The sequence below is a fragment of the Carcharhinus amblyrhynchos genome, chromosome 13 (assembly GCF_965287045.1).
Source record: "Carcharhinus amblyrhynchos chromosome 13, sCarAmb.v2.hapA, whole genome shotgun sequence".
Classification (NCBI taxonomy): domain Eukaryota; kingdom Metazoa; phylum Chordata; class Chondrichthyes; order Carcharhiniformes; family Carcharhinidae; genus Carcharhinus; species Carcharhinus amblyrhynchos.
Window position 1 is genome coordinate 28,446,236 of NC_137336.1, and position 16,659 is coordinate 28,462,894.

The 16,659-nt window shown below is 41.1% G+C and overlaps 1 protein-coding gene across 1 annotated transcript in view; it reads left to right on the top strand.

The window, feature by feature from the left end:
- The window catches only part of LOC145351794 (ubiquitin-conjugating enzyme E2 A-like), a 28,555-nt gene extending 12,556 nt beyond the window's left edge, over window positions 1-15,999 (top strand). Inside the window, exons 5-6 of the mRNA XM_080201434.1 lie at window positions 8,180-8,268; window positions 14,559-15,999. Coding sequence (XP_080057560.1) covers window positions 8,180-8,268; window positions 14,559-14,687 — 218 coding nt within the window. The 3' untranslated portion in view covers window positions 14,688-15,999. The remainder of the gene's footprint in view (window positions 1-8,179; window positions 8,269-14,558) is intronic.
- The last annotated feature ends 660 nt before the right edge of the window (window positions 16,000-16,659 follow it).

The following is a 16,659-nucleotide window of genomic DNA, read 5'->3' on the forward strand; positions in this document are numbered from 1 at the left end:
AGTCACACTTCAAAGATAAATTTCCCCAAAAGTTTTCATTGACCTCCAAGTAATTGAGCAATACTATAGAAAGTTATTTTGATAAGATTGTGATTAATCTGAATTGTTTTACAGTATGTTGAAAGCTGGGATAACTGAATGATCTTTATTAGAGCTTTATAGGCTGCAGCTAATGGCAATGTGCAGTTTTTAATTCTCTGTCCCTCTAGATTCCTGCTCTTCTCCCCCTCTCCCGATCCAGTGAGGAAAAAGTGTTTTGCACTAATGGAGCGGAGTATTCTTCACTTCTCCAGAATGTATGCTGTTGAGGTTTCTCAAAAATGCAGTTCATAAGCAGTCAGTGAATTGGTGAAAATTTTCATTTTGACATTTAGTCTCAGTGTGAAATTCTTAAAGTCCCCATTTTTTTGATTGAGGTGCAACTGGATTTTTAATGGTGTACTAAGTTCATAGTTACTGCTAAACAAGTTCACTGGGCCTGAAAAGCTAATTTATCATTTGTGGACTGTTGGATTTCCCTATTTATGATTTAAAAAATCCACATATTCTGAAATCCACAAATTCAAATATTCTGAAATCCACAAATCTGGTCGCCTCACTATAGGAAAGATGTAGAAGCTATTGAGAGGGTACAGTGGAGATTTACAAGGATGTTGCCTGGACTGGGAGGCATGCCTTATGAAGTTAGGTTGAGGGAGCTGGGACTCTTTTCCCTGGAGAGACGAAGGTTGAGAGGCGACCTGATAGAAGTTTACAAAATGTTGAGAGGAATAGATAGGGTGGACTCTCAGAGGCTATTTCCCCGGGTTGAAATGGTTGCTACGAGAGGGCACAGATTTAAGGTGCAGGGAGGGAAGTTCAGAAGTGATGTTAGGGGTAAGTTTTTCACTGAGGGTGGTGAGTGAATGGAATCGGCTGCTGTCAGTGGTGGTGGAAGCGAACTCGCTGGGGTCTTTTAAAAGACTTCTGGATGAGTATATGGGGTTTAATGAGATTGAGGGTTATAGATAGGTCTGTAGGTTGGTAGGTGTTGATGTGATCGGCGCAACTCGTGGGCCGAAGGGCCTGTTTGTGCTGTAGTGTTCTATGTTCTATGTATATATTTTGTTAAATTCGCGAGTCATGAGAATGGTTCCAGGGACAAGGAATTTTAGTCACAAGGGTAGTTTGGAGAAGTTGGGTCTGTTTTTCCTTGGTAAAGAGACGGCTGTGAGGAGACTTGGTAGAGGAATTCAAAATCATGAGAGACCTGGATAGAGTAGATAGGAAGAAACTGTTTGAGAATGACAGGGCACAGATTTAAAGTAATTGGCAAAAGAAATAAATGCGGTGTGAGGAAAAAAAATTCAGTGTAGTTAAGGTCTGGAAAGTGGTGAAGGCAGGTTTGATCAAAGCATTCAAAAAGGCATTAGACTTAGCTGAAAAATAATGTATAGGATTACAGGGAAAAGGTGGAAGAAAGGAATTTATAAATTGCTAATTCGGAGAGTCTCTACAAGCACTATAGTCCAAATGTTCTCCTCCTACACTGTAAAAGTGATTCTGTTCTTTATAATACTTTTGCTTTTATGTTAATCCATTCAGAATTTGTGTTGCCATCTAAGCTTAAAAAGTGAAGGGATTTAGTGCCTTAACTTCCCAGTTTGGTGACTAAGAATACTTCCATAGGATTGGTTGCTTACCTTGTTTGCTAATATGCTGCTGGACATCTCGGGATCCCCTTTACTTGGTGCCAGATATAAATTGCTGTTGGGAGAGGGAAATCCATGCCTCAGAGATTGCTAGATTGCTATGGGCAGCTTTCTTTAAGGTTAACAGTGGGTGCACACTGTTGCTTAACCATTGATTGCCAAACACAAGCTTCAAATTTTGGCTTAATCTTTTGATGTGGTCCTCTGCAGACAGAGCTGTCAACCATCCTCTGGGCACTCCAAATGCAATGCACGTCGAGTTTCCTTTCTTGACAGTGGTTTAGCAAGTATATTGGGTGTTAAATGTCAATTTTATAAAACTTCTATAGCACAATCTGATTGTGATATATTGCGAGGAAAAAGGCAATAGTGCAGTTACTGAATGTCACCCTCAATGGTCTGGTTCAGAGAATTTGGAAGAAAGAATTGTTGGCAATTTTCAAAACACTGAACGTGCTGTATAAATACTAAACCTATTAAACGTGTGAAAAAAAGATGAGTAACTAAAGTAAACAGTGGTCCCTTAGTAGCAGAGATGGGATTAATTATCATGGGTAACGAGAAAATAGCAAAGAACATAAGAACATAAGAAATAGGAGCAGGAGTAGGCCATCTAGCCCTTCGAGCCTGCCCCGCCATTCAATAAGATCATGGCTGATCTGTCCTGGCTCAGTTCCACTTTCCCGCCCTCTCCCCATAACCCTTAATTCCCTCTCTTATCAAAAACCCATCAACCCGCGTCTTAAAAATATTTAGCGAGGCAGCCTCCACCACTTCAACGGGCAGAGAATTCCAGAGATTCACCACCCTTTGAGTGAAGAAGTTCCTCCTCAACTCCGTTCTAAACCGCCCCCCTTTTATCTTGAGGCTGTGCCCCCTAGTCCTATTGTCTTTTTTGAGCGGGAAGAGTCTCTCCACCTCTATCCTATCCATCCCATTCATCATCTTATACGTCTCAATGAGATCTCCCCTCATTCTTCTAAACTCTAACGAGTACAAGCCCAGTTTATTCAGCCTCTCCTCATAGCTCAACCCCCTCAACTCTGGTATCAGCCTAGTAAACCTCCTCTGCACTCCCTCCAAGGCCAAAATATCTTTGCACAGGTGCGGCGCCCAAAACTGCACACAGTACTCCAGCTGCGGCCTCATCAATGCCCTATACAGCTGCAGCAAGACCTCCCTACTTTTATATTCAATCCCCCTCGCTATGAAGGCCAGCATCCCATTCGCCTTCCTGACCACCTGCTGCACCTGCAAGCTGGGTTTTTGCAACTCATGCACAAGGACCCCGAGGTCCCTCTGCACCGTCGCCTGCTGCAGTTTTTCACCCCGTAAGTAATAGTCCTTCCTACCATTCTTCCTACCAAAGTGGACCACTTCACACTTGCCAACATTAAATTCCATTTGCCATTTCCTGGCCCATTCGCCCAGCCTATCTAGATCCTTCTGCAGACTCTCCACACCCTCCGCACAATTTGCCGTTCCCCCAATCTTGGTGTCATCAGCAAATTTAGACACCCTGCACTCGGTTCCCTCCTCCAGATCATCTATATAAATGGTAAAAGCTGAGGCCCCAGCACTGACCCCTGGGGCACTCCACTAGTCACCATCCGCCAATCCGAATAGCACCCATTGACCCCCACTCTCTGCTTCCTATTTGACAACCAATCCTCTATCCACGCTAACACCCTACCCCCAACTCCATGTCCCTCGACCTTCTGCAATAACCTCTTGTGAGGTACTTTGTCAAACGCCTTCTGAAAATCTAGAAAGACCACATCCACCGGCTCTCCCCTATCCACCGCCCTAGACACATCCTCATAGAACTCCAGTAAATTTGTCAAACACGACTTCCCTTTAATGAAACCGTGCTGCGTCTGCTCTATCAAGCAATTCCCTTCAAGATGCCTCGCAATTTCCTCCTTAATGACAGATTCTAACATTTTACCTACCACAGACGTTAAACTAACCGGCCTATAATTCCCCGCCTTTTGCCTGGCACCCTTCTTAAACAACGGCGTAACATTAGCCGTTTTCCAATCATCCGGCACTTCCCCAGAATCCAGCGACGTCTGGAAAATAACCACCAAGGCATCCACTATCACCTCCGCCATTTCTTTCAGAACCCTCGGATGCATTCCATCCGGTCCTGGGGACTTGTCCACAATCAGCCCCTCCAGTCTGTCAAGCACCGCCTCTCTAGTAACAGTAATGTCATTAAGACCCTCCAGTCCTACCACCTTTCCATTGCTAACACCCGGCAAATTATTCACGTCCTCCTCCGTGAAGACAGAAACAAAAAAGTTATTCAATACCTTAGCCATATCCCCATCCCCTACCACTAGGTCCCCTTTCTCATCCTCTAAAGGACCAACATTCACCCTAGCCAGCGTCTTCCTTTTTATATATTTATAAAAACTCCTGCTATCCTTTTTTATATTAAGCGCTAGCCCAGCTTCATAGTTTCTCCTACCCTTCTTTATCAACTTCTTTGTCAATCTTTGTTGACATTTAAACCTCTCCCAATCCTCTTCTCGCCCACTACTCTTAGCTACTCTAAATTCCTCCGCTTTTAATTTAACACTTTCCTTCACCTCCTTCATTATCCACGGCTTATTACCTCTCCTCCTACTATCCTTTTTGACCATCGGAATAAATTTCCGCTGAGCACCAAGAAAGATCTCCTTAAAGATCCTCCACTGCTCCTCAACAGACCCTCCCTCCAACGCGCTCCCCCAGTCCACATTCGCCAATTCTTCTCTCATCCTACCGCACTCCCCTCTATTCAAACAAAGGACGCGTGTCCGGGAACCCACTTTCTCCTCCTCCATCTGCACCAGAAACTCCACCATACAATGATCACTCTCCCCAAGAGGATCCTTCACCACAAGGTCCCTAATTCTACCCGCCTCATTACATAGCACCAGATCCAAGATAGCTCGCTCCCTCGTCGGCTCCAACACACATTGTTCGAGGAAACTATCCCGGCAGCATTCCAAGAACTCTTCCTCAAGCCCCCCGCGTCCAACATGGGTCGACCAATCAATATGCAGATTGAAATCCCCCATAACTACGGCCGTCCCATTCCTGCACGCCGCACTTATTTGCGCGTTAACAGCCCGCCCCACCTCCAGATCATTATTCGGGGGCCTATAGACGACACCCACCAGCGTCTTCCTCCCTTTGCTGTTCCTAATCTCCACCCACAACGATTCCACCCTCTTCTCCTTGGCTCCAATATCATCCCTTGCTACCACCGTGATGCTATCCTTAATGCTTAAATGCTATCCTTAATCCTTAAAGACTTGACCAAATATTTTGTGTCTGTAGATGACACAAGTTATGTACCAGAAATGGAGGCTCCCTATCAGACTAAGAATGAGAAACTTAGGTAATTAAGATCAGCAGAAGAAAAGTATTAGAGTAAGTTGAGACTAAAAATGGACAAAAACCGAGTGTATGGCGTAGCGCAAAGATAGTTATGATTTTCCAAAATTCTGTAGATTCTAGAATAGTCTGAATGGATTGGAAGTTATAAAGTGTAACTCCACTGTTCAAGAAAGGAGGGAAAGAGAAAACAGGACTAAGGTCAATTAGTCCTATGTCAGTTGTCAGGAAAATGCTGAAATCCATTATTAAAGAAGTCTTGATACACTTTTAAAAAATTATCATACGATCAGACCAGAGTCAGCAAGGTTTTATGAAAGGGAAATATTTTTGTCAAAGGTTATCACCTTATTTGAGGATGTAATTAGTAATGTTGATAAACGAGAACCAGGAGGTGTATTTGGATTTCCAAATGGCATTCAATAAGATGGCACACAACAAGTTAGTGTGCCAGGTAAGGGTTCATGAAGTTGACGTGGATGGAGGATTAACAGACAGGAAACTGAGAGTAAGAATAAATGGTATTTTCACGTGAAAGGCTCTAACTAGTCAAATGCCGCAAGGATCAGTGGCATCTCAGCCATTTACAATCTATATTCATGGGTTAAACAAAGAGTTTGAGAGTAATGTATCCAAGTTTTATGTTACAAAGCTAGGTGGGAATATAAAAATAAAGTTACCGTAGCCCCAGATGAACATAAAGCTGCTCTCCCTTTTTAAGGGGAAGGGCTGACTGGTGGTGGTTTAATCTGAGGGTCACCACACCTTGGGTGAGGAGCAAGGTTGAGTAGGCAGCACTTCGATTACAGGAATTGAACCTGTGCTATTGGCATGGTTCCGTATCTCAAACCAGCCAGCCAGTCAACTGAGCGAACTGACCCCCAGCGTAAGAATGTATGTTGCGAGGAGGATATTGTTACAGGCAGGTACTCAAAGGTTCACAGCTGGAGTATAATGTGGGAAGTGGGAATAGAAAAGCAGAATTTGTTTAAAGATGTGAAACTCATAAATGTTGTTGTTCAGAGAGATTTGATTACTTGTACGAGGAACACAAAGTTAGTATGCTGACAGAGCATTGGGAAGATAAAAGTTCAGGTAGCCTTTCTTGCAAGAGGATTGGAATGCAAGAGTAAGGAAGTCTCGGTACAATTGTGTTGGGCTTTGGCGAGACTAGTGGAATACTGTGCTCAGCTTTGGTCTGTATATGTAAAAAAGGATGAAGTCTTGTTTAGAGGAGGTATAGTGAAAGTTCACTAGCTTCATTCCTGCAGTGAATGGGTTGTCCTGTAATGAGAGGCTGAGGAAATTGAGCCAAAGCTCTTTGGAGACTGGAAGAATGAGAGGTGATCTCACTGAAACATGGAAGATTCTGGAGGGCCTTGGCAGAATGGAGACTAAGGTTGTTTATCTGGGTCGAACACGTGGGTACAGTCTCAGGATAAGGAGGTGATCATTTAGGACTCGAGTGAGAAATGACATCTTGTGGAGGACTTTGACTTTGAAATTGTCTACCTGTTGTGGGTGCTGTATCACAAAATCAGAATCATAGTGCAGAAGAGGCCCTTCGGCCCATTGAGTCTACACATGAGAAACACCTGAACTATCGACGTAATCCTGTTTGTCAGCACTTGGCCCGTAGCCTTGAGGGTTATGGTGTGCCAAGTACTCATCCAGGGACTTTTCTAAGGATCCTGTTTCCAAAGGATGTGAGGCAATCTGCCTCCACCACTCTCCCAGGCAGCGTATTCCAGACTGTCACCATCCCCGGGTAAAATTTTTCCTTGCATCGTGCCTAAACCTTCTACCCCTATTCTTGAACTTGTGTCCCCTTGTGACTGACCCTTCAAGTAGGGGGAAAAGCTGGGCATGGGGCATCCATCTTGTTCATGCCCCTCACCTTTTACACCTTAATCAGGTCACCCCTTAGTCTTCTCTGCTCCAACAAAAACAACCCAAGCTTATCCAACCTCTCAACTTAAATGTCCCATCCCAAGCAGTACTCTGATGAATCTCCTGCATCCTCTCCAGTGCAATCACATCTTTTCTATAATGTGGCAACCTGAACTGCATGCATTGCTCCATCTGTGGCCTCACCAAAGTTCTACACAACTCCATCATGACCTCCCTGCTTTTGTAACCTATGCCTCAGTTGTTAAGGCAAGTGTTCCATGTCCAATGGACAAACCTACTAATGCTCCTTTGTTCCTCAAAGCTTCCTAGTGTCATTGGCATTCTTTGAAAATTTCTTGTCAAATTACTCCTTCCAAAATGTATCACCTCTCACTTTGCAGTGTTAAATTCCTGTTTATACGACCATCTTCCTGTAGCCCAAGACACATGCCTCCATGTTAACCACCCAGACAATCTTTGTGTCATCTGCAAGCTTACTAATCTTACCCGTGCGCCCCCACCCCTCCCACATAGTTACCATAGTTGTCATTGATAAAGTGACATAATAAGGAACCCAGCACAGAACCCTGTAGTATACCATTGGACACTGGCTTCCAGCCACTAAAATAGTTGTGTCATGCTCTGTCTCCTACAACTAAACCAATTCTGAATCCATCTTATCAAGTTACTCTGTACCCTGTGTGCATTTGCCTTTATAAGTCTTCCATGTGGGACCTTGTCAAAGGCTTTGCTGAAATCCATGTAGAATACATCAACTGCACTACCCTCATCTACACACCTGGTCACCTCAAAACTCAATTAATTTGTTGAGCATGCATTCTGATCAAACCTTGCCACTCCAAGTCGAGAGAGATTCTCTCCTTTAGAATTTTCTCCAGTAGTTTCTTGAGCATACTCAAGTTTGTGAAAAGTAGATGGTTTTTGGGGTCTCCAGGGACTCCATAGACATGGGAATGGGTGGGAAAGTGAAGTTGACATAAGGTAGCTATGATATTGAATGGAGGAGCAGGCTCAAGGGGCTGTTTGAACTATGCCTACTCCTAATATGTTGTTATCATTTTTTGTTATCACTGCTGTCTGGATATTAACCAATATTTTAATTGTAAAATATATTCAAAACCCAAAACAAAAAGGCAGTGTTAACTTTTACAGTTGGAAACAAAATTTGCTGCAATGTTTTCTGTTTTCAGTTTATGCAGATGGCAGCATATGTTTAGACATTTTGCAGAATCGCTGGAGCCCAACCTATGATGTTTCATCAATTTTAACGTCTATTCAGGTAATTTGTGTCTCATTAAATGTTATCTATCTAGGCAATTGACTGATTGGCGTCCCTGAAGTCACTTAGTCCTTTTCATAGTTAATTTGGTTCTCTCTCTATCTTTACAAATTGATACTTTTGTCCCCATAGCCAACCTACATCAAATGTTTTTATTTATATAAATCTTTCTATGTCGAGCAGTGATCCCAGCACAGACCTTTGTGGAACACTGCTGTTTTCCTAATGTCCAAAAGATGTCCATTAACTAATTTGTTTTCTATCCTTTAAACCAACTCTCTAGCCACAGTGCTGTACATGCTTCAATACAGTCAACTTTCATTTTATTAACAAGCCTCCGGGGGAGCCTTTTGACAGTGCACATGCATAATATTCGTTGCCTTCCTTCCATCAATATACTACATTGTTCCCTCAAATAACACAATGTAAGAAATGGTTTATGGAACCATACCATTGAAGCATTGAATCCCTACAGTGGGGACGAGGCCATTCAACCCATTGAGCTTGCACAGATTCTCTGAAAGCTTATTTCTCAATTGGCCCTACTCTTTGTTTTTGTTACAAAATTCTTTCAGTTTTTGTTTACTTTTGTTCATATGCAATTATTCATTTTACTTCTATTTTTATACTGTATATTGGCCTCAGATTTGTCATATGCCCAAGTCTGGCTTCAATTTTAATTATTCATCTCCAAAATTTCAACTATTAACCGCTGCCTTATTTCTAACCGAGGAAAATTGGTTTGTATGTTATTCCTCAGTTTGGAAGTTTCCCATTAGCTGTATAATTTTTTTCAGTTTATTACCCAATCTTAAACTCCTTTCTGCCTCATCCCCAAACAAGGCCATGTGTCTAACCCCATGTCTTAATTATGTACTTTAACTCCAGTAGTAGAAGGGTATATCAGTAATGGTGACAATGAAAGTACCAAATTGTCATAACAATCCATGTGGTTGTGTAATGTCCTTTTAAGGAATGAGATCCGTCACCCTCGAAATCCACGTTAGCGTGGTTCTTAACAGCTCTTTAAGTGGCCTAGCAAGTCACTTGGTTGTTACAAAAGAGTTGGAAAAAAAACAAATGGTCCATCTGGTATCGAGCAAGGCACTGCAAGTGACAAAGGCACAGTCAGCCCTGCAAAGTTGTCTTCACTAACATCTGGGGAAAATTGGAAGAGCAGTCCCACAGATAGGTCAAGTGACAGGCTACCTGGTCATATTCACAAAATAATACTTTCAGCCAATATACTAGTCTCCTCTATCATCCATAGATATGTCCTGGCCAGTTGATGGACATTCTGATTACTGGAGATGGCAGAGTAGTATGGAGTCAGGAGAGGGTGGTAAAGGCAATCCTCTACATTAACCCTGGACCCCATAAACGCATTTGGTCAAACAAGGGTAAGGAAACATGCTGTGGATTACCACCTACCTCTTCCCTCAACTGATGAATCTTTTATTCCTCCATGCTGAACAGTACTTGGAAGAAACATAGGTATAGAATGTAGTCTAAGTGGGGTCTTCAATGTTCACCACCAAAAGTAGCTCTGAAGCACCAGCAGTGACCAAACTGAGTCAGTCTGAACCAGCAGAAGATGGTGGGAGAACCAACACAAAGGAAAACCCCATTTTCCTCACCAATCTACCTGACGCAGATGTGTTTGCCCTTGACAGTATTGATAGTTTCACCAAGCAGTCCTGGTGGTGACAAAATCTTGGCTTCACACTAAGGCCACCTCCCCATTCTGTTATGGACACTATCACCATGTTAAGTGGGATATGTTCAGAATAGACCTGGCTCAAAACTGGGTATCCATAAGGTGCTGTGGACCATCAACAGCGGCAGAATTTGAATTACATCAAAATCTCTCAACTCATGATCTAGAAATCCATCAAGTCTGGAAGCAGTAATGAAGAATGCAGGAAAGCATGCTTGGAGCAGGAAAAGGCATACCTAAAAATGAGGTGCAAACCTAGTGTAGCTAAAATACAGGACTACATGCATGCTATAATCAAAGCTAAGTATAACCAACAGATCAAATGAAAGCTCTGCCTTTCTGCCACATCCTGTTGTGAAGATGATGAATGATACAATTCCAGTTACTATAACTGGAAGGGAAGATCCCAGACTGGAACCCTGGGTCAAAAAACTAACTTTTAGACATGGAGAAACAGAGTCACAAGACCACTAATCAGTTTTAACAACAGGAAGAAACCTGGAAAAATTGGTTTGAGACAATACTCCTTTACCATCCTCTTAGTTTAACATACACACAGATGTTAAGATTAACACAACTGACAAAATACATTTGAAGCTACAATGGTCTCATTAACATGCAAAGTCTTTTAAAGTACACATTGACAGTGGTCAAATACGTGCTCCTCTCTGAGCCAGTATTTGTGGTTTTCTGAATCCCTCAGATGATTGTCATGAGTTTCCAAGCTCCACTCCCAAAACATACTTTAAAATCTTCTAATATTAATGTTTTCCCTTGATGGTTTGCATTCCAAAACCCAGTCCATGTTTTACAAATGACAATTTTAAACAAAGCTTTTATTTATGCCAACCCTTTTAAGATTTTTGCCTTGACTGACTTCCAGTGTTACACACAGTGATATCCAGCCAATACCCTTTTCCCAATTTACAATTTGTTTCGTGAAAGGTAGTAAGACATTTCAGACTTTAAGATTACTGTAGAAACCTTTCCCTAACATCCTTAGCAACTGACTCCTTCTCAGCTTTGTTTGGATGCCCATAAACAGTATCCTGTTCTGTTTCCAGAACCAACCATTCTTTAGTTCCTCTGCTGCTTGCACATTACTCCATTGTGCACCTTTTCTGGCATATCTTTTCCTGCTTTGGATTCCAGCTAAAACTAAGCACAAAGGAAAGCTTTTTGTTTTACCTTACGAGGACCTCTAGTTGCTGAACCACATCTCATACCTCTGCTGACCTATTTTTCCACACCTTAGCATTCCTATCACAATAGAATCCCAGCTGGAATTGAAACCAACTCCCACACATACAAGCACCTTTGTCCAGCATGAATCTACAGGTCCCTTCCAAGCAGAAAAACATTAAATTAAACCCTCCTAAAACTATACCTTATTTCTAATAGTTATCAGTATAAATATAAATTCCTTAATTAACTTTGGTTTCCCAACATAGACAATTAAACTATTATGGAAGGAAGAAACTCCACAAACAACCTGATGCTCAGTGGCAAAGCCCAGCATGGCTCTAGAGCTCAATGCAGCAATGTCTGAGCAAAGGTGAGGTTCAAATGACTTCTCTTGAAATCAAAACAACATTTAAAGAAATGCTGCATCAAAGCCCTAGTAAAATTAAAGTTAATAGCAATTAGAGGAAAACTCTCCACTAGTTGGAGTGATACCAGGCACAAAAGAAGATGGTTGCAATTGGTGGAGGCCCATCATTTCAGCCCAGGGCATCGTCAGCATAGTGTCTAGCCCCAACCATCTTCAGCTGTTTCATCATTTACCTTCATTTCATCATAAGGTCAGAAGTGGGGATGTTTGATGGAACAGAATAATGCTGCAGTTTGGCCCACTGAATCTCCACTGGCTCTTTTGAAGAATAAGTCAGTTTGTTCCACTCCCTTATTCTATCCCGACCTCCCTGCAATTTTTCCCTTAAGTATTTATCCTAATCCATTTGAAGGTTACAATTGAATCTGTATTTGCCACTCTATCTGGCAGTTTATTCCAAGAAAGTGTTTTTGTCCTGTTGCTTCTGGCTCTGTCATTCACTTTAAATGTGAATGGGGAACTGTTTCTCTTTTTATCTAAACACTTGTTGATTTTAAACACTACTATCAATTCTTCATCTAGCCTCTTCTGCTCTTAAGGAGAAGAACTCTAGCTTCTAAAGTCTGATGCATTTGCAATCCCTCATCCCTGGTTAGTTGAATGATTAAATGTTTTTACCTATAAATATAAAATATAGTACTGTGTGCTGCTATGAAATCAGCATGCAGCATAAACTTCATAAACTTGTGTTGAGAAAATCTTAATTGGGTCATTCATTAGCAGTGAATATATATTTGGAGAATGCAGCAATAATGTTGACTAAGATGGTCCAATTGTGTATTTTAGTGATTTGAAGTTTATTATTTAAATAGGCTCCAGCATTTCCTACATTGCAGCAGTGACTAAATTCAGAAGTAATTAGTTGGTTATGAAGCATTTTGGATCATCCTGTCAAAGGCATTTTACAAATTCAAGTTATTTTGTTAAGTCACTGTAATTGTGCTAATTGGTAACTAGTTTTGGTGTGTGAAGTCCTTACCTATTAAGAACCAGGCTCTTTCCCAAATTATTTTCCTTCACAAATATATTTTTACTGCAGGTGTTTTGAGGAAAAGATGAATTTTGATCTACAGTACTCCGTTCTTTAGATAAAATCAACAAAATTGTGACATGATCTAAGCAAAGGTAGCAGATAAAGAAATTGAAAAGATAGAATATGATCTAGCTGGTTAGCAAAAAGCATTTCAGCCTGGGCTGATTGGTTTTTTTCCTCCATTCCAGCAAATGTTTGTGGCAGACTCAGCCTAGCTCCCACTATATGAAAGTACCCAGCATTGAACTTGCAATTCAGACTCACGACTAGAATGGTGCAATAGTGTTTTTTAGCTTTTGGGGCTGGGTGTTGAAATTTCACTCTTCATCTAGTTTATGGTACATTTCATCTGGGAGAACTCAGACTCTCCGATTCTTAGATGTGAAGAAAGAGCAGCTTTGATTTTAACCATAGCTGTTCTTTAAATATGTAAAATATACAGTAATTCCTCATTTTATCGCACCAGAATAAAGGAAGCTATTGTGATCCCAATTAGTATATCCTACTAGACTTGCTTAATTTAATCAATTCAAATAAAGTTATCTAATTAACATATAATAGGTGTCAAGATAAAATAGGTCGATCATTTCAACAGACTCCACTCCCTGAAATGGAACTGGGTGTCTTGATTCTAACAACTGCACACATTGACTTTTGGGTCATTTTCACTGAATAACACAGTAGGAGAGCTGAAGGAAAATCAGGGAGCAGCAGTGAGCATCTTGTACAGTACTGTGTGGGTGGCACGGTAGCACAGTGGTTAGCACTGCTGCTTCACAGATCCAGGGATCTGGGTTCAATTCCCATCTTGGGTCACTGTCTGTGTGGAGTTTGCACATTCTCCTCGTTTCTGTGTGGGTTTCCTCTGGGTGCTCTGATTTCCTCCCACAGTCCAAAGATGTGCGGGTTAAGTTGATTGGCTATGCTAAAATTGCCCCTTAGTATCCTGAGATACGCAGGTTAAAAGGGTTAGCAGGTAAATATGTAGGGATATTGGTTAAGGCCTGAGTGGGATTGTGGTCGATGCAGGCTCGATGGGCCAAATGGCCTCTTTCTGCACTGTTTCTATGATGCACTGTATAATCTGCTCTGTAGCTGAACAATAAATGCTGGCCTAGCCAGCAATATCCATATCCCATATATGAATTTAAAAACTTGTTCAGGGTTGGGACTAAAAGTCATTGTCACTTTTGTCGAGCTCCTGTTTGTGAAGTCTGCTTGAGGGCTGTTCTGGCTGAATATCAATTTAAGTATTTTTATTTGCAGTTTTGTTCTAACAAAGTAAATGAAAATGATCATTTATCCATCCCTAAAGAACTCTACCTTTTGGTAAAAAATTAATTCTCTCCCAGTTTATCTGCCAACCAAGTGGAACTGTGTCCAAGATTGACATGTGGCAAATTATAATCTGACCTCTGCCACAGAGTCTATACTAACTGGAAGCTACACAGTGAAACTGAGGAAAAATCATGTGATGTTGTCATGGATTTTGTTTAGTAAGAAGTCTCACAACACCAGCTTAAAGTCCAAAAGGTTTATTTGGTAGCAGAGCTTTCGGAGTGCTGCTCCTTCATTAGGTGAAGGAGCAGAGCTCCAAAAGCTCATGCTACCAAATGAACTTGTTGGATTTTAAGCTGGTGTTGTGAGACTTCTTACTGCTCCCACCCCAGTCTAACGCCAGCATTTCCACATCATGGATTTTGTAGCAACTGGTCCAAAATTCTATTGGCAAACATCTGGAAGAAAATCAGATGCCCACTGCTTGGTTGTAGTGTGATATAGGGCATGTAATTGTTCAGAGTGGGAGAAAGATTTCTATTTAATTAAGCTTTATTTACTCTATTAGAATAATTTAAAGAGAATCAAAATGAGTGATATGAGGTGAAAATGCCCACATTTAACTTTGACTCTTTGTTCTTCTTGTCTAGTCCCTACTTGATGAACCAAACCCAAATAGTCCAGCAAATAGCCAGGCTGCACAGCTTTACCAAGAAAACAAACGGGAATATGAGAAAAGGGTATCAGCTATAGTAGAGCAGAGTTGGAGTGACTGCTAACCTACAGCAATAACAATCCACTGCCAACTGCCCAGTGCATTATTTTACCTGAGTAATTGCAAACAAAGTGTCATAAGACTGGCAGAAGAGTCTGCATACGTTCTTTGCTGACATTCTTAAGGAATTTTAACCCTTTATCGTTTGTGCTGTTAGAGGGTTCTTTTGTGTTGCATGATGTGAATTTGTAAGCAGTATTTGATAAACTCGTACACTCTATGGTCTCTTTCCTTGTTTTGGTTTCATCACTGATCCACCTTTACATTAACCAGTGTATTAACACCTTACTGATGAGTGAGTGTGAAGTGTTGAATTGCTAACAGCAAAGTCTGATTTGCTTTGAGACAAATCCTAGTTTTGCATCTGTTAACTTAAATTTCAAGTTCAGCATTACATACTGGTGTTCTGATCACCCAGTTGTAACACCCAATGTACATTTGAAGAGGAGAGCAATTGGAATGTAATTTGCTCAGCAACAGCGAACAACCTGTTATGGCATGGCTTAAAGGAGAGCTGCTTTTTACAGCATGTCTCTCTGTAGATTGGTAGTAAGTTGGCATTTTTCTTTTTATACAATTTTTTTGCAGTACAATTAAACTAGATCCCAATGGAAGGATATTTTTCCACATTATCTTGCATTTTATTTGGAGGGAATGCATCTACTTTATCACATGGGACAACTCTACCATCTGTCAAATCTGATTGGCACAATGTGACTAGAGGCAGCTGTGTTTATAGCTAGCACTTTGTCATGTAGATTAAATCAGAGAATGCCTGGTTTACACATTCAAGCTAAGGGCAGGTGCTTCTATTATTTGGGTGCACACACAACTGTAATAATTTGTTGCTTTGTGCCTGCTTTGGATGACTAATGCCTACCTGCACTTTGATATATCTCTCATTTGTAAATGCTCTGCACAGCTAAATTCATGAATACCCCAAAGAAAATTGGAAGATTGCATATATTTGATACACATGTCAGCTTACGAGCGTCAAGTACTTTCTTTGGGGAAGGTCTTCAAATATTTTTATCACACTGGACAATCTGTTCCAGCAAAACAAGAACTTCCTCTCTCTCAAATTATTTACTTTCACCGTCGAGATATTTCTGGGAGGTGAGACCCCGTAAGTGCTGTCACAGCGCTGGTGTCCTTTTTTTTTCATGCAAGCTGAGAGGTGGTGTGTGTAAATTATCTGATGGTAAAAATATCTCTGCCAAATCTGATTTCACCTATTGCCCATTCAAGTGAGGTTTTTCATTAAAATACCTAATTTTTAAAAATCAGTTGATAATGGGCACCCAACAACTCCAGAGCAAATATTGAGTTTGTTTTTAAAAGGAACAATAATCCTAATTTTCTGTAATCTTGTAAATGTTCAGTATCATCTTTATCTCCATTTTTGATTAGTGACTGCTGTAAATGAGGACAACTTTTCAGTGCTCCTTCCTGTGCTGAACAAAAATTAAACACACTGCTTGGGAATGTCCTCTATGTAAAGCTATTTAGACCAGCAGAAAATAAACTCAAACATTTCTAAATTTGACTGGAAACTATCTTGTATGGAATATGCCCCAGCTTTTTTTCTTTCCAATTTTTGTAGTAGTGCAACCAATTAACCTATAAACATCTTCATCAATCTTCCTTTGCAATAATGCTGGCTGGCTTCCCCAACAGACAGCCAAACTTCAAGGTAAGTCGGTTACCATTTCTCACCCAGAAAATTAATAGTATCTACCTTTATTGGCTTGGCAGGAAGCACCCACAGTTTTGTTTATTTTCCAAGAGGGAATAGTTTTAAGGCCTAACCATGAGGTTTGGGGGGGTGGGGGGGTAGCGTTGGGGGTAACCATGGGTTGATAGCCCAGGTGAGGATCAATCCTTTTGAGGAGTTTTGGTTTAGTAATGCATGTATGTGTGAGAAAATATTTTTTCTTTTTGCTGTAATTAACTTTACTGTAATTGCCCGTTGTGTT